This window comes from Amblyomma mixtum, chromosome 1 (genome assembly GCF_055824585.1).
Source record: "Amblyomma mixtum isolate Tamu chromosome 1, ASM5582458v1, whole genome shotgun sequence".
Taxonomy (NCBI): Eukaryota; Metazoa; Arthropoda; class Arachnida; order Ixodida; family Ixodidae; genus Amblyomma; species Amblyomma mixtum.
In genome coordinates this window covers 102,935,456-102,958,607 of record NC_143012.1, presented here as the reverse complement: position 1 = coordinate 102,958,607, position 23,152 = coordinate 102,935,456, and the positions used below count along the sequence as shown (strand labels likewise).

The window sequence follows — 23,152 nt, the reverse complement described above, 5'->3', positions numbered from 1 at the left end:
TACCCGCACAGCATGGCGCGCTTCCACCCGCGTCTCTCCGCCCAAGATGCTATGATTCCTTTGTTCCACTGTGCCAACTAGAACTGTATAACAATAATCTGAGAGTACTTTTCTTACTGTCGCTTTCTCCCCTTGTATAACATGCCCCAATCCTGCAACAGCCTCGGCATGAGGCTAGCAGTATGTACTAAATGAAAATAAAAAATAAAATAATTCAATTGACGCATGACATCTTTGACCCTCTCATGCCCACTAATACAAAAGCCGTCTTGACTCTGCATTTATCCAAGGCCTTTGATCGTGTAGAACGCCCTCTTTCCCCCATTCAACGTAGGCGTCCCCATGTACGCCTGCATACAGGCCTTCTTCTCCGAACGCAAGGCCGAGGTTCACATGGACCCCCATACATCCCCTCCCTGCACCCTTAACTGTGTGGGCGCCCCACAAGGTTCTTTACTCTCCCCAATTTCCTCCTCAATGCCACACTCATTCACCTAGCTGCATCGCTCTTCACAATATAACTCATCTTCGACACAGCCTCTATGCGGACGACATCACTCTGTGGACCACCCGCGGCAGTGATGGTACCATAGAAGAAACTTTACAAACCGCCGCAAACATAAGCAAACAACACCCGAGAAGCGTAGATCTTTCCTACTACCCGGAAAACTCTGAGCTCCTTCTCATACGCCCCTCACCACGTACCCTTCCTACAGCCCCAATCACCGTTACTCTGGATGGAAACCCTGCCCCGGAAGTTGACACACTCAGGATCCTGGGCCTTCGCATCCAGAACAACGGCAAGGAATCTTTCACTGTCAGGAAACTAAAGCGGGTGACGGAAGCACTCTGGCATCTAATCCGCAGAGTTAGCGGCGAACACTATTGCATGAAGGAGCACGATTTGTGCCGCCTGAATCATGCGTTCATACTCAGTCATTTCCTCTACACAGTCCCATACTGCCGACTCCGAAAAGATTAAGATTTAAACTTAAAAATCTTAACATAAACAGCAATGTTTTGAACTGGGTTGTTAACTTTTTATCTAACAGACAGCAGTTCGTGTCTGCCAATGAATTTTGCTCCGCACTAACCCATGTAAAGTCTGGTGTGCCCCAGGGCTCGGTGCTCGGGCCAATCCTCTTCCTTATTTACATCAACGACATAAGCAGCAACCTCACTTCTACAATTAGGCTATTTGCGGACGACTGTGTTATTTACAGAAAGATTACTGACTCTCATGACACTAATGCTTTGCAATCAGATCTTGATGAAATAGCTAAGTGGTGCGAACAATGGCATATGGAAATAAACGTTTCGAAAACGAAACTTGTAACATTTACGACGGCTAGAGTCACTGAACCCATCTTTTATTCTATCGGTAACATGGCCATTGAAAAAGTTCCTGCAATCAAATACCTAGGTGTCTACATTTCTTCTGATTTAACATGGCACAAACACATTGAATATATCACCATTAAAGCATACAAAACCCTGGGTTTCATTAGGCGTAGCTTGTACTTTGCAAATCAGGCGACCAAACTTTTAGCATACACAACTTTAGTCAGATCACAACTAGAATATGCCGCTTTCATCTGGAACCCACATCAAGCTTATCTTGCGGATAAACTGGAATCACTTCAAAATAAGGCTGCTAGGTTTATCACAAGGAAATACGCGCGCTACTCCAGCATCACAGATATTAAATCATCTCTAAATTTAAGCTCTCTTGGAAAGCGAAGACTTGTAACCCTGCTATGTCACTTTCACAAGATGTATCACAATCACTCGCCATTCACAGATTCTCATATCAAACCAGCACATCGCATTTTCCCCCGATTAGACCACTGGTTCAAAGTGCAACCCCAGATAGCTCACACTGAACTTATGCGTCATTCGCCATTGTTCCTTGCCATCTATCACTGGAATAAACTACCTGCAGAAATTGTTCTCGAAAACAATTACGACGCATTTCTTAACAAACTGAAGAGCTTACTCTTTGCTGGCCCTTAATGAAATATTATCAGAAGTGTATTCTTTTTTAGATTGTCTTGAACAATGTGGTCCACGTGTGTGCGTGTTTTAAAATACTTTATTTATCCTGTTGTCTTCCCTATTTATCTGAGCTCATGTTTATTTATGCTTTGTGATATTTTTCACTGCGTTATGTAATACGATTGCTTTATTGTTTTTCTTTAACCCCCTATGTAATGCCTGTAAAGGGCCTTTAGGGTATTTGAATAAAAAAAAAGAAATCGCCACCCTTGATGCTTTGCTCCGTAAAGCTTACAAGGTGGCTCTGCACCTTCCCCCTAGCACCTTTCAAACCACTAAACTTCTCTAGCTTGGCCTCCACAGCACTACGCACAAAATCATAGAGGCCCACAGACAAGCACAATACACTCGCCTAGCTCCGTCTTTTACAGGACGTCCATACTTGACACCCTCCAAATTCGCGCACCAACAGCCGACCCACGCCACGTCAATTCTCCCACCCCATAGACGCACGGCATACACCAAAATTTTTCCCTCGAAACACACAACACAACCGCTGGTCCTTAAGGGTAACGGACTGGATTCCAAGAGAAGGCAAGCATAGCAGGGGGGGGTGGGGGGATTGTTAGGCAGAAAGTTAGGCGGGCGATAAGATTAAGAAATTTGCGGGTATACGGTGGCCGCAACTGGCGAAGGGCCGCCGCGGTGGCTCAGCGGTTATAGTGCTCGGCTGCTGACCCGGAAGACGCGGGTTTGATTCCGGCCGCGGCGGTTGAATTTCTTTGGAGGAGAAATTCTACAGGCCCGTGTACTGGTGCGATGTCAGTGCACGTTAAAGAACCCCAGGTGGTCGAAATTTCCGGAGCCCTCCACTTCGGCGTCTCTCATAGCCTTAGTCGCTTTGGGACGTTAAACCCCATAAACCAACCAAGCAGCAACTGGCGAAGGACAGGGTTAATTGGAGAGAAATGGGAGAGGGCTTTGCCCTGCAGTGGCCGTAGTCAGGCTGAAAATGATAATAATATAAAAACTTTTCTTCCCAAACTTAGCCTCGCTACTCTTGCTGCACGTCGTCGTCTTGAATGCCTTGAATAAGGATAAGACCATAGCAGGTGGGTTATACACATAATTGCACAGTAACACAAAATAACAAAATAAGAGAAAAATATACAGCAGGCAAGGCGTCATCAACAACAAAATTACTGCACCATTTCCTCCACTTAGTTCACTTTGCTTTTCTTCGCTAGATAATTATCTGACATATTCCAAGCCTTCATCTAGAAGAAGCCCTTTGCGCCGCACTAACTCCTCTATATACACCTCTCTCCCTCATACCACTGAAGTTTGGAATACCTTCGCAGGCAACATCCGCTTATCATCATTAGAAGAATTCATACAAGCATGTTACTAATGATGTACATTTGCTGTCGGACAATGGTTTCTCCTCGTCTGCTGCCGCCGGGCGATGGGCCTCACCTCCTGCACCGGCGTTAACGTACGCATCTCTTCACTCTTTGGGGTGTGTCGATGCGCACGGTTCGCTCTTCTCGGAGGTCCCGTGTCTGCCCCATTCCGGTTGTGCAATCCCGCGACGTACATGGGTCTACGCCTTTTCATAGGACCTGTGCGACGCCATGGCGTTTTGTGGCACGTGTTGTTCGGTTCTCGATGATATCAAGCATTTTCGAAGATTACTCCGCCTATAACTGCTTATCACTTCGCCGATGGGAGAGCGGCCAGCCGCCACGCAACTGGCTGAAAGCTTTGGTTTGGTTTATCTGGGTTTAACGTCCCAAAGCAACTCAGGCTATGAGGGACGCCGTAGTGGAGGGCTCCGGAAATTTCCACCACCTGGGGTTCCTTCAACGTGCACCGACATCGCAGAGCACAAGGGCCTCTGGAATTTCGCCTTCATCTAAATTCGGCTGCCGCGGCCCGGATGGAACCCGCGTCTTTCGGGTCAGCACGCAAGCGCCATAACCACTCAGCCACCGCGGCGGGGCTTAGAGGCTGAAAGGCACTCCACGCGTTCGTTACCAACTTCTACTCTCTGTGGTCAGTTGAATAAAAAGGCAGCAGTCGGGACGTTTAATCCGATTTAATAGGAAAATCGGCCGCACAGGAGAATAATTCGCTGTTTATACACCCTGAGAAACTTTTCTTAGACAGTCTGTAGACAATGTATACATTTATGGCCAAACACTTTTAGTAGACTAGAGATATTTAGTAGTCTACAGATATTCTCTGTAGGCAAAATACAGATATATATCTGTATAGCCGAATACGAACAGACAAAAATAAATCTCTATGGGAGCGCAATGTAGTCTACAAGAAGCCTGTCTCTAGCCCATTCTTTATAAGGGCGCGAGCGTGTAGATTGAGTTCCCGCGGTAAAATCACCGGTGCTCCTTAACTGCGATCGCGCTAAAATGGAGACGACGTAGATCCGGTGTGGTGCGATAGCGATTATAGGAAAAGGAAAAATGAGTTGGTCGGGCTTCAAAAACATAGTTGACGCCTCCAGTCACTGTACTGCTAGGACGCTGCTGCTCGCTCAGGAAGTGTCAAAGAAAAGATGAAGCACTGGTTGGAGCCAGGCTTACGCTGCGCCGTCGACAGCGGAAGAGGAGGAAGAAAACTTGCGAGGCGTCCCCACCCGTATTGGACAGTAGTGCCGACGGTAGTCGAACCACGGAGACATTTTACGAAGCGATGTCAGGCGAGAGCCGGTGGCGCCCCCCTCAGCGGCTGGCACAGCAACGCCGCTGCCGCTGGCACTACGCTGACGACGACGCCTGCTTGGACCGACGCTTCATGCTCAGGCAGCGCAGGGTGAGTGGAACCGGCCCGGGTAGCCCTGCCAACGCTGCTTATAGGGATCGCTAACGCCGTTTGCATTCATACGTGTGGTGTTGCATGAACACCCCGGCAAGGCCCGCAACGGGCCGCTGAAGGACACGACTCGGTTCCGAGCGGAACAAAAGCGGGCTTGCGCCCGTTCCCCACGGTTTTATTCACACAGCAAACAAAGTCATTGTTGTTAGACCAGATTTACAAATCAGCTAAGTGAATTGTGTGTCGACCCAAGAGGGCGCCACACAACATCGTCTCCCCCTAGGAAATAATGTTAAGCTATTGCGAAAAATACTGCTCTCTTAACATGTGCCACGAGACAGCAAACATTATACAATGGTCATCAAACAGAAACTATCCGATTTTATGGCTGTGCTATTTCTGTTATGACGTGTTCAAGGCACAAAAATGTCTCATTTCAGCAGTCATTACACATGGCAAAAGAAAGCACACACATTATACAGTGACTATGGGCACGACATACGATCAATTTCACCCAGAAACAACACTAGATTTGTACATCCACCGTAACAGAGAACACACAAGGAGATTCATCATTATACACAACCTATCACAACATCATTGTGCGCTGAATGCGAAAACATGAGGAACTTGCAAAGAAAGCAAAGTGAGTAAAGATCACAGCGATACAGGAGTATTCATTCATTACCCGCTTTATAAAGTCTCCATGACTGGCCCACTGGCCACGGACAGCTCAGTCGCGACTACAGGCCAAGAAAAACAGGTGTGCTACCCTTCGCTCCAGAACTACATCTGGTAGTCTACGGCCCAGAAAGGTGGTTTCCGCTGACGCACTGGGCGCCCGCGGCTGTGTGAACTGGAAGTCCCTGGGTCGCTTTGCTCCGGAAAACTACAACTGCTGTCCTCTGTGGATTCGTGCGCAGTGGTGCGGCCACTTTCGGCTGACTTTGACGGCCTATATTCCTTCCCCCCCTCGTTGCGCGAAGCGTTATCCAGGGTATCTGCAACAGGAGGCGACACATTTTCGGACATTTCGGCACTTGTTTCAGCTAGAAGCTTGTTTCGAGTTGCTGCCATTGCATTATCAGCAGCGTGTGCTAAGCCTGCATAGGAATAATCTATGCTTGGCGGGCTTGGAATATTTTCTGGGGCCGGCAGTACCCGGACCAGTTTAGAAGCATTCCAGACCTTACCATCACTCAGTAAGAAAGTGCTTGGACCAACCTGTCGCTGGACTTTGAAAGGTCCAATGTATTTGGATGGACCTGTTCTGAATGACCGCACCTTCACTGTGTCACCGATTTGCACGGCCGTTGGCTTTGCGCCTCTACGTCTATCAACGTAGTATTTCATTTGCTGTTGCTTATTTTCAACCCTTTGTCGCACCTGTGTTTGCTCCGAATATGTGTGTTCTGGAGACGTTGCTGTAGCGGAAGTTTGAGGCAAGTTCCAGGTGCTTTGCTGCGAATTATGAAAGGAAGTACAGCTCATGTCGAGTTTCGAGCGCGGTTGCCGGCCGTGCAGCAGGACTGCAGGTGACACGCCCGTAGTTGAGTGGGGTGTGAGCCGGTACCATCCCAGATGTTGCAGGACAGCTTGTTTAACGGGTTCTCCTTGGAGTTGAGCTATTTGAATGGTCTCCTTCAAAACTCTGTTGAATCTTTCAATAAGACCATTTGCTTGAGGGTAGTAATTTGATGACCGCAAATGCTGTATGCCTCTTTCTTTTAGAAAGTCTTTGAATTGTCTCGAAACAAATTGTGCCCCATTATCTGTAACTATCGAGTCTGGAAAACCCTCCCTGCTAAAAACAGAGATCATAAAGTCAATGACATCCTGGGATGTTACTGAAGGAGTGAAGTAGACTTCAGGCCATCTGGAATAATAATCCATTAACGTTATGGCATACGTTGGACTCGGCGGAATGTTCAAAGGCCCCACAATGTCCATGGCTAGCTTCTGCCAGGGGCGGTCCGGCCAGGGAACTGGCTGGAGGGGTGTGAAGGATGGCTTAGCTGACTTGTCAGCTGCTTGACATATGAGACAGTGTTTGATGCATTCCTCTACCTGTCTATCAAGCTGTGGCCACCAGTAGCGTTCTCTTAGCAGTTCTTTTGTGCGGACTATGCCCGGATGTGATTCATGGGCCAACTGTAGGAAAGTGGGACGAAGTACTTCAGGAATTACCACGCGATCTGCTCGCATTAGTAGACCATCTACAAAGGATAATTCCTCTTGGATGTGAAAGAATGGCACAAGATCAACTGACAGAGCCTTCTTGTGTAACCAGCCCTTGCTGAGCTGACTGATGACTTTTTGCAGGGTAACGTCAGAAGCTGTTGCATTTTGTACAGTTGCCTTGTCGACTACTGGTGTTACCAGAGAAACGATTTCTTCCTCCTGATTGTCAGAATTGTCTGCGACGGGCAGCCTGGACAAGGCGTCTGCCACATAATTTTGTGTGCCCTTGCAGTACTCTATTTGGAAATTGTAATTCAGCAACCGAGCTGTCCAACGAGAGATGCGTAGTGGTCGGCGACCCGAATCGCCGGCGGAAAGCAAAGCAACCAATGCCTGATGATCGGTTCTGAGTGTAAAACGTCTACCCCACAGATATACATGCCACTTTTCGCAAGCAAACAAACAGGCTAGTGCCTCACGTTCACCAACTGAGTATTTTCTCTCAGCCGGCGACAGAGCGCGTGACGCAAAAGCAATTGTATGAAGGTGCGACCCTTCTTTCTGCTGTAGTACAGCTCCCAAGCCAACGTCTGAGGCGTCAGTGGTGACTACGACAGGTAATTTCGGGTTGAACATTTGCACAACAGGTTTGCATGCCAAACGTGCCTTAACTTGATCAAAACTATTCTGAGCTTCCACCGTCCATTCAAATGATTGACCTTGTCGGAGCATTTTCCGCAACGGTTCCACTAAATCTGCATAATGATGCAGGAACTTGGCGTAGTAGCCAGCTAGACCTAGGAATGATTGCAGCGACTTGACATTCGTAGGGGAAGGTGCATTAACTATAGCTTTGATTTTCGATTCCATGGGAGAAATACCCTGGGTCGACAGGTTGTGCCCCAAGAATGTGAGTTCCCTTACTGCAAAAACACATTTCTGATTCAATTTCATTCCTGTTGTGGAAATGCGAGACAGCACTTCCTTCAAGTTGCGATCGTGCTCCGCCTTGGTCTGTCCCCACACCAAAATGTCATCCAAATAGCACACTACGCCCGTACAGCCTTTCAACACGTGTGACATAAGCTTTTGAAATGTAGCCGGAGCAGAAGCTAAACCAAAACAGACTCTTTTAAACCTAAATAGTCCTTCATGGGATATGAACGTTGTCAACTCACGACTTGTTTCCGTGAGTCCCACTTGATGGTATGCTGAAGCCAAGTCCAGCTTTGAGAACCACGTAGCTCCTGCGAGCAACTGCAAGAGTTCCTCTATGTGCGGAAGTGGGTAGCCGTCGACGACAATAGCTTTGTTGGGCTCCCGCAAGTCCACACACAGGCGAAGGGAGCCATCCTTCTTTTTCACGACGACCAGCGGAGACACCCACTCCGATGCGTCGACGCGTTCGATGATGTCCTCGCGCTCCAGGCGCGCGAGCTCGTCGGAGACTTGTTGTCGCAGTGCTAGCGGAAGGCGTCTCAGCTTCGCACTGACGGGAGGAACATCTGGTCGGCGGTTGATTTGATGGACGTAGTCCTTGACAAAACCGAGCTCACTCGAAAACAAGGCTTCAAATCCTGGCGGTGTGTTCTCCGGAACCTCGAACGAATGACAAGTGGCTTGGAGACAAGTGAGGGTTGACCCCATCACGTTGATGTGCAGTTTCTGAATGGCGTCAAGGCCCAGCAACGAAGATCCTTGTCGAGTGACATGAAAAGTTACCGATGCTTGAGTATCGTTGTACTGTATGTCAGCTTCGAAGGTGCCCAGTGTGGGAATCAACTTGCCGGAGTAGTCCCGGAGAGCCAGGGTTGACGACGACAGAGTGTAGAAGCGTGCAAAATATTTCCGAAAATCAGCATTGTTGACAAGAGAAATGGCAGCCCCAGTGTCGACAAGTAGAGGAACTGGGTTTCCTTTAAACGTTACGGTAGCTATTATCTCTTTCTTATTTTGTGGCAATTCTATGCCCAGAATATGCGGAGAATTCAGGATGTGTACTTCCTCCACGGTAGAGGCCGGCGCCTGCGACGCGCGAAGTGTCGCGGACTGATGCTGTGAGCGACAGACTAGAGCGAAGTGTCCAATTTTCCTACAATTGTTGCAACGACGATTGCGGGCTGGACAGTTTCTTGCGTTTGCATTATGTTTCGGAGAGCCACAACGATAGCAATACGGTTGACGACCCCCTTCCTGGCTTTCTCGCTCGAACTCCGGGCGCCTTCTTCCATCTTGGCTGCTTCTACCTCCTTCGTCGGTTCCGGGGACGCCACGGTGGAAACCCGACGCTGTGTAACTGCGCCATCCGCCTTCTTGCTCACGAGCACGAGCGGGCGTTCGAAAACCTGAAGTTGCTTGACGAATGCATCCCTGTTCGATCGTCGGATTTTCCGTTACAGGTTCGTCGACGCGATAAACCGGCGTTCCCTCATAAGCTGCATTTGCTTGCTGTACGGCTTCTAAAGCTTTGCCAATTTCTTCTGCCTTGGCCAGCGTAAGCGTTCGGCCAGCGTTCAGAAAACGTTCGCGCAACGCTGGGTTTGAGACGCCTTCGATGATCTGATCTCGGACGCGCTCGTCGAACGCCGAGCCAAATTCGCACGTCAACGCAAGTTGTTTAACTGCCGCTACATACTGGGTAAATGGCTCACCGGGCAGTTGAAGTCTCCGGAAAAAACGGTGTCTCTCAACGATGAAATTCGTTGTGTCTGCGAACAACAGGTCCAAGCTCCCGACTAACTGTGTGTATTCGTCTGTGGTCGTCGCTTCCGTGGCAGGCTCAAGCGGCGTCTGCGGAAGTGCTTCAGACGTTATGCCGGCGACTGCGGACGCTTGCCAAGTTTCTTCATTGTTGAAATGCTGGCGCTGTCCCTCTGCTCCGAGCAGCGTGAGAAGGAGTGCTGCTTTCCGCTCCGGTGCCCAGTCGCTACCACCGGCCGACAGGAGGTACGCCTCGAAAAGTTTGAACCAACGCTTCCACGGCACTGCAGGCGAACCGGGCGCAGACAAAAACGGCGCGGGAGCGAGGCCTGACGCCATGCTGACGCAAAGTCTCTAAAGTTGCAGGAGAAGGTGGAGCGGGGCAGCAAAACACAGGGCCAGTCGAAGCAAATGGTACGTCAGTCGGGGCAAGCGTACAAACGTCACTTACTGTGATCCCATCCTCGTCGCCAAAATGTGGTGTTGCATGAACACCCCGGCAAGGCCCGCAACGGGCCGCTGAAGGACACGACTCGGTTCCGAGCGGAACAAAAGCGGGCTTGCGCCCGTTCCCCACGGTTTTATTCACACAGCAAACAAAGTCATTGTTGTTAGACCAGATTTACAAATCAGCTAAGTGAATTGTGTGTCGACCCAAGAGGGCGCCACACAACAATACGCAGCCTCCATCTGACGATGACGCTCGGTCTCGCGTCGATCTGCTTCCCGTTCGGCAGCGGTCAGGCAAGATATTAAATACTCATCGGCGTCCACCCAAGCGCAGCCGTAGGGCTGCACTAGGGTGCATGCCGATGAGCATTTGGTCCTTTAGTACAGCTCTGCTCCACCTTGGGGGATTCCACTAAACATTGTCTAATGGCAGGACATTCTCGGCGGCAGCAATGGTCTTAACGCTGTCGGGGGTGGCGGCGGGAGTGAGCTTTCTTCTCGTGCTGATAATCAGCTTTAGCTGTACGGTGCTTGTTTTGTCATTACGACATTCTTGCCACTTAGATCAGGCTAGATGATACGCATTCCGCGCCGGCTGCTACTCGGTTCTGACACCAAGCGCGTCTGGCTAACGTCGCCTCACGTTCGCGCTATCTGCGCCGTCGATGTTGCACCGGCCTCCAGTTGGGGTCTCGACTTAGCCTTCACTCGAAGAGGGAACGGAAGAAACTAGTGAGGCCCATCAAAGAGTTAGCTCTAAGGAGCAAAGTAGAGGAGTTCAGGATGCCGCTGCAGTACAGATGTTTGGCTTTACCTGAGGAAGACGATCGCAACTTTCAAGCAACGAACGATATTCTATCTAATATTTCGGGGTGAGCAGTAGAAGTAGGCGGTAGGATGGTTAGGCAGGATACCGGCAAGCTATCTCAGGAGACGAAATATCTGATTAGGAGACGCCAAAGCATGAGGACGTCTAACACCACAGACATAATAAACTTTGAACAAATAAATAGCAGCGCAAGGTGACGGGGACTAGACGAGACAACAAGGACGGCGCTGAACTTCCAACTTTTATTTCCAACAAATCGTGCGAACATACAGTATATGCACTCTGAACAATCCGGCGTCATCGTCAGTGCATGCGCAAATATCAGAAAGAGTGATAGAAGCGGAGCTAACACATGCTTCTCCCCGATTATAAATCAACTCCGATTAAATGATTTCGTGCGTTACACGTTGATTATTCTTTTTTTTAATGACGGTGCTAGAAAAAAGAATAATCAACGTGTAACGCGCGAAATCATTGAAGCGGAGTTGATTTATAATCGGGGAGATGCATGTGTTAGCTCTGCTTCTATCACTCTTTCTGATAAAGAACTGACATATTTGCGCATGCACTGACGATGACGCCGGATTGTTCAGAGTGCATATATGATCGCACGATTCGTTGCAAATAAAAGTTGGAAGTTCAGAGCCGTCCTTGTTGTCTCGTCTAGTCCCCGTCTCCTTGCGCTGCTATTTATTTGTTCAAGACATGTACCAAAACGCCCAATTTTCCACGTTAGTCAAGTTCATAATAAACCTATATCGAAGTTAATAAATAACCTGACATCGAACCTGATATCGAAGTTAATAAATAAGCGCAAGGTAGCCGACATAAGGAAGTTCAATATGGCGACAATCGAGCATGGTCTATGGGACCCGTGTAGCATCAACAGGGGCAAGCCCAATTTGGGCGGGCTAGCCCACTTGTTCCCCATCGAGATCACAGAAGGGTTGTCCTACTTTCCCACGCGGGACACACAGTGGCCCGACATCACGCGCTACTTGGGAAGTGTGTTGTATGATCAGCAGCTCTCAATTATAAGATTTCCCCTCACTTGCGGCATTTTTATATTGGGCCAACCGGCACGTGCCCAAATGGTCGCTTACGAGAGCCCGCGTGTTCCTTAGAGGAAGCGCGGGGTTCGTATCTGCCAGTTCATTTCCGCAGTTGTCAGGGCTGTTGCCCACAGTTCAGCCATACTTAAACTATTGGATGAAGGAGGGGAGAACTTGAAAGAGATTCTAGAGGCGTTTGCCATCCTACGTTGGCATCCGGAAGAATGTGTTAACTGGCCTCTTGTTTCCATGGTCCGAAAAAGGATTGTGTTCCGATGTCACGTGACCTTTTCATTGCAATTTCATTTCCGTTTATAGTACACATCGTCTTATTTGCTGTGGTTTTTCATGTCATTACTTCCACTTGCAGTTGCCATTTTTCAATTTTCGGAACTGGTTATCTTTTTTATGTACAGCCGGAGCCATATATGTTGTGCCCTTTAATTTCTTCATTTCCACGTGCAGGTTGTCTTCTTTTAAGTTTCGCCGAAGTTCTTTTGTTTTGTTATTTATGCCTTCATTCTATCCTACAATTGGTCGTAGGGTCAGACGTGTGATATGTTTTTAAAAGCCATGATGTTTTTCATAAATCTTCGGTTGCAAGTACCGCCCTGTGTTACCGCCTGCCTCCATGCCGTGTCTGTTGCGGATTTTAGTCGTTATCTTCCAATGGATGGAGCACGCGTGTCTCATACCTTCCCAGGCTTTTCAGTGGTTAATATGCCGTGGCCGTGTCATACTTCCAAGGTCGTACTTCGTAAAGTTTCGCCCCAGGCAGTACACGATTACTTCTGCAAGGATGCCGTATCAAAAGAGAACTAAAGCATATGCCTCATATTCGACAACGCACAATATCGACAGGCCGCCGCTTTGTTTCGCAGTGCTTACAGAACGTTCGGTATTTAGAGCATATGCATCAAAATTACAGATTTACCCCGAGGCACACGCTGTAAACGTTATGATCGCTGTCTTGTGGAGCGAATTTCTCGCTCAGTCGTCGTGCTTCGTCGTTGCAAAACGTCTGCTCCACAGGGTGCATGTAATAAACGAGTTTTTCACCTTTAATCAAGTTCGTTTTCCGGAAATAGCAGATCTTTCTCAAGCCGCATTACAAAGGGTACATTGTTGCAGCTGTTGCGACGCGCAACAGCTGCAGTGCGGGTGGTGGCGGTGGTGACAACTTTTTAATGAACTAAATGAGAGTTTGCAGGCGAAAAATGGCCTTTTACCTAGGTGGAGTCCTCAGTCCGGGACCCCGCTGGACGAGGCCGCTACTCGCGCCCGCTGGACTAGAGCCCTTTGAGACTCCAGCCCCTCCAATGCTAAGTTGTCGGCGTTGGGGGTGATGAACTCCTACCAGGAGTTACGGGAGGCCCACCTCGTGAACCAATATACGCGATTCTCGCAGACGGCATCCGGGCGCCGCCTACTAGACCGCTTGCACATCCAACACGAGTGCACTCCAGAGGAGACGTGTCGGATTCCGGAGCTATGGCGTCGCAAGCTCTGGGCCCCTCCACTCCCGCGCAACATGGGCACGCATACACACGAAGGCAGACGAGAGGCGTGCGCTCGGGCCTTCGAACACCAACACGGATCCAAACAGGGTGTATACTACGTTGACGTGGCAGGGCCGTCGCCTACTGCATTCTACACGGCCGCAGTAGTTCACCAGGACCAATGCGTTACCTGCCTCTCCTTTCGAGCTCGAAATTCAGCGCATGCCGAGGAAGTAGTCATTGCGCTTGCCGCGTCGGATTCGGATTGGAAGGTAATCGTGACAGATTCGCGTCGAGCCTGTCAACACTACCTGGCTGGCGAGGTTTCATCTTTAGCCTACTGCATATTAAAGCGCGCAGTGAGGGAATCGGACCCTTCGTCCAAACGCATAGTTTGGACTCCGGGCCATCAGGGCGTTAGACGTAATGAGGCTGCGGGCACCTCATCCAGGCTATTCCGGCTCAGAGATAGTGCAACCGCTTCTGCAGTTCAGGGAAATTCTGGACGACTATTGCGAACGCCTTCGGCTTTTCCCGGTCCCTGCTAAGGGCCTGAGTAAAGCCGATGAGCAAGAGACGCCTGCAGACCAACACTCTGTTGTGTCCTGCAATATCGAAACATTTCGACCCCAAAATTGATGGGCGCTGCCCTCTGTTGAGACGCGGGAGTTGTTGAGACGCGGGCTCTCAGTTGCCGTCGGGACGCGGGTCCGCTGTCGCCGACCAGCCGGAGCAATGAAGAGACGGGGGGTTAAGGAGCAGCGTGAAAAAAAGGTATATGTATTTACATATTTACAAGTAGCGAGAAGCACGATACATGGCACGATGTATCTCAACAGGAAAAAGACACAGACACAGGAGACGGGAGCCCTTAAATAGAGTCGGCACAGACTCCCGCCCCTTTTCGTCCAATCAGGAGCGTCCTGTTGGCTGATTGGCCGGCAAGGCTTAAACGCCAACCCGGGTAGCGTTCCCGTAGCTGTCCGGCCCGAACGCACAACGCGCTCCACGATGACGACGCGCAGGCTCGGAGAGACGCCGGCTTGGACGCCGTCCTTGGGGAGCGTCTCTGTAGCTCACCGGCCGAACGCGCAACACTGGGAGCGTTCCGGTGTTAGAAATTCACGTTCACAACACCTCACTATGGGGAAGTATCCGATGCCTTCCACATGGTTTGGGCCTGTCAGAAGAATCCTTCCCTTCCCCCCAATCCTTCCCCTTCCCGAGAGGCATGGGAGGCAGCCCTGCTCAATTGCAGCAGCGGGACTGCGCGTGCAGGGAAGAGAGCGGCAAGTGCAGTGGGGAAAAGGGAAAGCGCGTAGTGGGTATCCCCAGGTTCTATTTTTCTGCCACAGATGGCGCTCCCCCTCAGGAGCCAACCACGCAAAGCCGCAGAGTCGGATGTGAACGAGGCCGAGGAGTGAACCATCCATTTTTTTTTCATCATGTGCTTTCATCTCTTCTCTTTTTTTTTTGCTTTTTTTCGATTGCTCCTTTTGGCCCGGGCGGCCAAACTAGCAGTACCCACCCGTTACAAAGCGTACGGCCTCACGTATCTGTATTTCAATTTATAACACCAATAAAGAAATATAAAGACGAAAGAGCCGAGGATGGTGGCAACTGCCACCACCCATTTCGATGGAAGCTCCTATCTTCAATCCATTCATCTACCCAGTATACCTCTGCTCAGGGGTGCTTTCGAAACACACTAGAGAAACCGGGCTGCGGTGCCTCGTCCCCATCCCTTTTTGTGCAGAGTCTTTTGAGCCACGAGCAGACTTGAGTTTCACCGTTTAGTTTCGAACCACGTTACTGTATGGCGAAGCTGTTCTGGAACCTCCTGCCTCCCGTGAAATCTGAGGTGACGATGAAAAACGTTTTTCTTTTTATAAAAAACTTTGTGCTTGCCGAACTGGGAGGAGTCCTTAGTCCAGTTAAGCACGCATCTTAAGTTCAAGCAAGCACCTCAGACCAGGGCTCATTGGGGCTCAGCTTTTTGTGGCCCACCATGAACTAGCTGTCTTTGGCTTTCTGGACTTGAGCTGGACAACGCGGCTTCCCATGCTCAGGCTTTAGGCTCGGGATTTTCGGGGCTGCCTGCATGCTTTGGGAAGCCCACGCAGTGTGATTGAGTGGGGGCGTTCCTCGCGTAGCGGGCATGTGCTTCGTGATAATGTGGGGTGTATGTGGCGTAAGAGGCAACAAAAGTATGAAGAAGACAACGTTGTGTGCCCTAAAAACCTTTTTTTTTTAGGTAAACATTTCTGAGCTGTTTACTGATAGGAAAAAAGAACGATTGATTTGAATTCATTCTCACATGAGTAGAGGCACTTTCCTTAATACACAATGGCTGGCTAGTTGTTTTTGCCTACTCGGCACTACAGCGCAGAAACAACATGGACAAGCCAGCGCTCTTGTCTCGTCCGGGCTGCTACCGCACTTCCAAGAACAGCGCGAAATGGACAAGGACTAAAGGAAGATACACACAGACAGGCGCTGACTTTCAAATGAAGATGTGAAAACAAAACTTGCCAGCCGTACTTCCAACAAACAAAAGTGTTGAGTAGGCACCCCAATACTCTGACTAGAGAAATTATTGAAGCCGCTGAAATCGCCTGGCTAAAGGACGCATGTGTCTGTAGTCCTTCCTTATCGTTGTCAACAAAAGAATTAGAATTTCTATCTGCAGGGAAGTAATGCTGCCGTATCATTTCGGGTTTTCGTGTGCATGGACAAGTGTGTATCACCCCTATGTTTTCATTTTGTTGTTTGGAGCTCGATCTATTTATTAAGGCGAAAGCCTTTACTGCCTCACACTGTCGTTACCAATACGTGTTACCAAATGTGTCCGCGTTTCGGATGCATGCCTTTTATGGGCATATGTCAATCAATAGCCAATTGATACTTAATCGGGAGGAATCGAGAGACATCGGAACATGATACAAAGGGATTTCATGATTATGTCATTGTACTTAATAACTAATTTGTAATTAGTAGTAGTTAAGAAGTGGCAAGTGGGACTTTGCCCTGCGCCTGTACCTTAACACTTGTTATTCAAGTAGTAGTTAAGGTCACGCTATCACTAACCATACATTGACTAGTATAACAAAATTTACAACTAATGCTTAACTATCATTAACCATCGTTAATAGTTAGACGTTTCTAGACGTTTCACAGACATCAGTGACACAAGCAGTAACACTGCGCTTAAGGCTTTCGCCCGACCGCACTTTAGGTCAACAAAGTGCCCTCTTGAATTTTTTTCCACGTTCCGAGCAATAAATCTTTAGTTAAAAGTCAGCGCCTGTCAGTATGTATCTTCCTTTAGTCGTTGTCTATTTCGCGCTGTTCTTCTTGAACATGGCGTACCAACTCGCCCAAGCATCAGTCCTGACGAGCTACTGCGCTGTAGTCGAGAGTGCAGTCTTCTTGATACGGCAGAGTGACTGCGCAGGCGCCACACGGCGTGGTGCTTGCGCTGACGGCGGCCATCGTGGCTGTGATGTTTGCGCTGGGCGCCATCCTGAACCAGGCGGCCGGCGACGACAGGCTCTTCGGCCCGGGTCCCCCTTCTTCTGGGCTCAACAACGCCTACAATGACCGCGCCGGACGGGAGGTGGCGCCTCACTCTCGGTGGCAGCGGCGAGGACACCGCTGGCAGTCCCCGCACACGGACCTCAAGCTGTTCGCTGCCCACTACCGGCACGAGCTCGGGTGCGCAAATGTGCGAGAGCACTGACTCCACTGTGGCTCCCAGGTGCCCTCACACAGAAGAAGGAGCAGCACTATTCCTATATGTACTAGCAGCGCAAACACAAACCAGAAAGGAGGAGAACATAGTATAGAGCGCTGAACTTCCAACTCAATGATGGCAAGAAGTCGCCAAGTTTCTTCAAAGCAACCTCAAGCGACATTCAGTCAATGACCTCCTTCTTGCAAAAAACACCGAAGTAGTTGTCAGATTCCTGCACGAGAACAGAACAAAGTCGTTCAATGGCTTCTCCATTGACATCATTCCTCAGGATGCCCTCATAGAATGTCTTCGTGACGCGATCTATAGACACGGTGTGGTGGCCTTCCAAAATGACTGTGGCGTATCTGCGGACGGCTTCATTGAGTTGCTGTTCAGCGCTCTGTACCATCTTCTCCTTCTTCTTCCTGTGTTGTGTTTGCACTGCTGATACATATGGATCGCAACCAGCTAGCCCGGCAGATGGTGTTATTCAAGCACTATTCCTGTGTCCGAGCGCTCCCCTTCTCGATTTGACGCTTACCTTCCATTTTCCCTCTCCCTCATCGGCGACTGGCCGGGTGTGGCTTTGTTTCGGAAAAGGGAGAGAACGTGGTTTAATGAAAAGTTACAGCGCAAACATTTTTTTACGCAGTCATTATGCACCAACTCTCCCAAAAAGAAGTTTTGTTGAAGGAAAGAAAACGGTCAAAATTTGAGAGCTTGTCCAAGACATGGCCACGCCGCAGCTAGTTGAGAAAGCATTTCCGGGACTCATTACGCTGCAAACGAAAGAAATTTTTTGTCAACATTTGATAATAATCTGGGCGCAAGATACCAAAGCTTTTATATGTGGTGGTCAGGTTTGACCCTTATGGGAGTGTTCGCGAGGAACAATGGACAAGAATTTTCGAGGAGGTCATCTACCAGATGGTTTATGGTTTATGGGGGGGGGGGGGGGGGGGGGTTAACGTCCAAAAGCGACGGAGGCTATGAGGGAAGCCGTAGTGAAGGTCTCCGGAAATTTCTACCACCTGGGGTTCTTTAACGTGCACCGACATCGCACAGTACACGGACCTTTAGAATTTCGCCTCCATCGAAATTCGGCTGCTGCGGCCGGGATCGAACCCGCGTCTTTCGGGCCAGCAGCCGAGCGCCGTAACCACTGAGACTTCGGTGTCTCCAGCAGAAGGGAAATCACGCTACTTTCTCGGCATCATGAGGCCGCTAATTCACGTAGCCTTACCCCCCTGCAACCAACAGCTATCTGACACCTAAAGGAGTCTTAGACACCTAATTTTGGTGGCATGTTTTCTTCTCTATAATGATGCGGAAGACACTACAATGCATGAATCACCATGTGGTATTCGCCTGCGACCACTAAATAATTTATAATCTAATATTTGTGTTATGCTGTTTCGATTTCAACAGCCGAACGATGGCTGTGACGTCAAAGAGAGGTTGCACGTCACGTGAGGCATGGAAAAACTGCGATATAATCGCTGCTTCATCGTTTAATTCACTACAATGCTGAAGCCAGCCATCCTGAAGAGCCGGAACGACAACATATGTAGAAGCACGCATTATATTCCGGTTTTTCATGCCTCACGTGACCTATACTTCTCGTGCCACAGCCGTCGTTCGGCTCTTGAACCAAGACCGAAACACTCGAGAAAGAAATTGGATTCTAAATTATTTAGTGGTAGTAGGAGAACACCACATGGAAATCCCTGTATAATATGCCTTACGCCTCATTACAAGGAAGAAAACACGCACGCGAAAGCTAGGCGTCTGTGCTCCGTTAACACGTGTTAAAGGGATCGCAGCAGAGATGCGGGGACAAAAAACAACGCTGTAGTCTTTTTTCCTACACTTCTGATTGTGTTCGCTTTATTTATGCGTATTATTCATGTGGATTCTGAGAAAAATTAGCGCAACACACAAACACGCGAAAGAAAGACAGGACAACGCGGTCAACGCGGACATAGCACGTTGTCCTGTCTTTCGCGTGTTTGAGTGTGTGTGTTGCGCTATTTTTTTTCAGAAACTATGCACCAACTCGCACCAGCAACATGTTTTACTTGAATCCTGTGGAGTCAGTCGGGATGAAAGAAAGATTAGCGCAAAGACGTCACTGGAGCGACGAAAATCGCACCGCGTGGCCGGCGCACAGCTGTGCTTGGCGAACACGCCTGGCGTTTTGTTATCAGCGTGTTCGTAACTGCAGCGTCGAGCGTTGCTATATCTACCGCTGCGGTGGCACGTCACTAGTGGTTATCTTTTTTTTTTAATCGTGACTGTACACTATATTTCATACTTAGAGTGAACGTGAGAAGTCGTTTAACAGGTTCATTCGGGCACTAAATAAAATCCCTTCAATGCGCTTATTCAGGTGTATGCATGTATGTGTGTACAGTCTTCGTCAAAAGTAACCAGGCCCCACAGTTTGCTTCTAATTCGTATAACAGAGCCCGCACGGCTTCCCTAAAGGTCATAAAGTTCTTTGAAGGTGAGAACAGGGGTTCTGCTTACCATACAGAGATTTAGAGCTTGAGGGCTGGCATAATAGCTTTAATATAGGACTGAGAAGAAAAACGTGCAGCCTGGTTACTTTTGACAAAGACTGTACGTATGCAAACAATCCCGTAGATGCGTCTCTCAAAAAAAAGAAAGGCACTACAAAGAGGCTCCTCTTTACGCGCGCGGAGCCTTGCAGCCCACTTTCTTCGTCATTTAAGTCCCTGGCTGGCTTCGTTCCTCCATCTCAGGTCTCTGTCGAAGCCCTCCATACGAGTGACAGCGCTGGCGACAGCGGCCTTTCTGGGCAGCTGCTCTGTCCGGGCCCGCGTCGTGTACCGCGACTACCCGCACTCCTTCCCGTCGGAGCCCGTGCTCTGCAGGCCGCTGCTCCACTCTCCCGCCGAGGGCGCCAACGCCACGCTGCTGTTCGACGTCATCCTCAAGTTCGCCACGGGTCAGCCGGCCAGCCGAGTGCCGGTCGCGGTCTCCATCCAAACAGGCTCGAACCGCAGCTCCGTCGCGTGGATCCCCGTCAGCGCAGTCCTTGTCGAGCCTCGTGGTCCCGGAGACTCGGTGGCCGTCTGCCTGCGCGTCCACCACGGAGCCGACCTGAAACGCGTGGCGAACCTTGTGACGTCGTACCGCCAGCAAGGAGCGCAGCAGATCACAGCTTACGGCCCCGCTGAATACCGTGGCTTGGCGGCTAAGCCCTCTTTCGGAGCGCAACTAGTTCTGCCCTGGTACGACAGACAGGCGCTTCGGGAAGCCGCCGACAAGACATCGTTGTCGTTAATGCTGCGCGACTGCGCGCTGCGCTCTTCGCCGAGAACGCGATGTCTAGCCCTTCTGAACAGCAACGAAAAACTGGTCTTTAGTCGTACCAAGTATACCGCGAAGGATTTCTTTAAGGACGAATATTTACTGAATCTGTGCGGCGACGCCGAGGTGTTGAGCGTCAAACGCCGCGATTTCTTTCATGGCAGCGGAAGCTGCAGCCTCAGCCTCGGACCGTCAATGCGCTTGCAGCGATGCGTGGGCGGGCCTTCGCCGAGAGCCGTCTTCTTCCGCATGGACGAAGCCTTGCTGGACGGAACTTTGTCGACCGGGAAGTCGGGGCTTCTCCCCTCGTGGCTGGCTTTTCTGCGTCCACTGTCACTGCGCGACACCTCTGTGGGTGGCAGTAACGAAACTGCGCCGGACACTGTTTTTTGATTTATTTATTTATTTATTTATTTATTTATTTATTTATTTATTTATTTATTTATTTATTCAGGTTGCCTCACAGGCTCCAAGCGTTGGAGTATTGTATGAGGGGAGGATTACATAAATAGGGGTAATAACAGGAGCACGAATGACATGATTATAAAATGCTGATTGTCTGTTAGTACACATTAAACATAACATCATTACACAATGCTAACTGACTGTTGTACTCATCATAAAACAATAACATCATTATACAATAGTTATTGACCTGTCAGTAATTAGAAAAAATGGCTGTTATTTCGGTCCTAAAAGAAGTTGGATCACGAATATTGACGTGTTCCGGAAGACCATTCCAGTGAACAATAGCCTGCACCAAAGTGGATGAATTGAATGCAACGGTTTTAGCTGAAAGGCGTTGGAAGCTGAAATGGTTGTTTAAACGGCGCGAGGTGCGGTGAGGTTGGGCAAGAGGGAGAGTCGAATGATTAGTGCTATAGACTATCTTGTGAAATAAGCAGACTAGGGCAATTAATCTTCGTGATTGCAAGGTACGAAGAGAGAGCGATAATTTAATGTTTGTGACGCTTGAGTGACGGTCATAGTTTCTGGAGATGAAACGCGCAGCACGATTTTGGACTGATTCAAGGGAGTTAATTAAATAAGCCTGGTGAGGTGACCAAATGGATGATGCATACTCGAGTTGCGGACGAACAAATGTTTGATAGGCGAGCTTACGGGTAGTAGCAGGAGTTCCATGAAGATTTGGAGCACTACTCAATGACTCCCTGCCGCAAGCGTGTATCCTTTTTTCTTTATTTCGCCCTGGAGTCAGTGTTGACTACAAGCGAACGAAGAACGAAAGAGGAGTACTGTACTTGCACCTTTCTGTGCTGGGCTTTAGTGAATGATTAAATGCTTTTGCACAATGTGAGAAACAGCACCTACCCTAATCCGTGGTCCGTACGAGATCGTTTACTGCGCCATTTCGCAAGGAGCAGCGACTTTCTCTTTCAGTTCCGGAACCATGGTTTAGAAGCGATAATAAGAGGTGGAAACACTGCGCCAGAAGCCACAGGTTCAACTCTTGTTTATGCTCCACTCGCCTGCTGAGTCGGCTTAGGCTACCGCGTTGCCTGTTCACTAGGGGCGCCCGAATAGTGCTTGTTCCAAAGTGAATTGAATAAAAATAGTACAGCGAAAAACCGAACACAGTTCCTATCGAACAGTGGTACAGACCAGTACGAATCGATTATTTGTGCTTAGGATGGATACTTGGGCAAGTGGGTACTTGTTAATACCATCTCAATACGAATATTTTTATTCAAACTCGCTATCTGTGCCAATATTCGTGAAAAACAGCAATCGTATGATAACTTGCGGAGGTAAAGCTATAGCTACTAAACGACTAATGCTAACTTCCACTAATAGATGGCAACACGAGGTCAGTGTATTAACTTCGTAGGCATCAAAATAGACCTATAGAAAACTTACGTTGTCCCGTGGATGACGAAAGACAGTGCGCTAGAGCCACACTACAAGACATGAAACGTGTGACAAGTATGTGTTTTAGCCAAGGCCTCCGAGATCGGGCACCAAGGCACGGCTTGCTACACTTGCCTGCGCCCTGCCGCGTCGTCCAGTCTTAGAGTACCTGTGCGATCACTGTGAATGTCGTCAATTGAATAGATCGCGTCGCGGCGCTCAACCCTTCCCGCGCATACTGATCGCGGCAGAGTGGTAGACGGCGACGCTGCGGGTCCAGTTTTTGTTTTTGTCGTGGACGAAAGTTACGGCGGTCCTTTTCAAACGCCGCGCCAATTATTCGAAAAGTATTCGTGAAGTTGAGAACGTACAGTCACGAGCAAGAAATATTAGCACAGATCATTGGCGATCAGAATTCGTATATCTCACCACGCGGCGCTGCGGCACGCAGACCTGCCTAACTGGTCGTTTCCATGTTTGCAGCGTAGGGGGGGACGGCATGAAGTAAGCTTTATCACGCGTGCACCGCCCGAGTGTTGAAGTGCCGTCCCTACGTGACTGTGCTTACGGTATTTATTTTGGCTCGGTTATCACGAGCAAAGATGACCTCTTTTTATTACTGTTTTTTTATGTCCGCGATGGTTTCTCAAAAGGAACTCGCGGGAACAATAGA

At 49.2% G+C, this 23,152-nt stretch overlaps 2 protein-coding genes across 2 annotated transcripts; both read left to right on the top strand.

Moving 5' to 3' along the window:
* The first annotated feature begins 1,008 nt into the window (after positions 1–1,008).
* Positions 1,009–2,090, top strand: LOC149367367 (uncharacterized protein B0403.1-like). Its single transcript, XM_089567219.1, has one exon. The coding sequence runs from the start codon at positions 1,303–1,305 to the stop codon at positions 2,011–2,013; it is 711 nt and encodes a 236-aa protein (XP_089423345.1). The 5' UTR covers positions 1,009–1,302; the 3' UTR covers positions 2,014–2,090.
* A 14,953-nt stretch (positions 2,091–17,043) lies between these two features.
* LOC149367366 (uncharacterized) lies at positions 17,044–21,003 on the top strand. The gene is made up of 2 exons (XM_089573746.1): positions 17,044–17,255; positions 20,040–21,003. Exons 1-2 carry the CDS (start codon positions 17,044–17,046, stop codon positions 21,001–21,003), a joined length of 1,176 nt encoding a protein of 391 aa, XP_089429872.1.
* Positions 21,004–23,152: the final 2,149 nt, after the last annotated feature.

Coding starts and splice junctions, on each gene's coding strand:
- LOC149367367 (XM_089567219.1), top strand. CDS start 1,303: ATGGAAATAAACGTTTCGAAAACGAAACTTGTAACATTTACGACGGCT.
- LOC149367366 (XM_089573746.1), top strand. CDS start 17,044: ATGTTTGCGCTGGGCGCCATCCTGAACCAGGCGGCCGGCGACGACAGG. Junction 17,256..20,039: donor CACTACCGGCACGAGCTCGG/GTGCGCAAATGT, acceptor CCTCCATCTCAG/GTCTCTGTCGAAGCCCTCCA.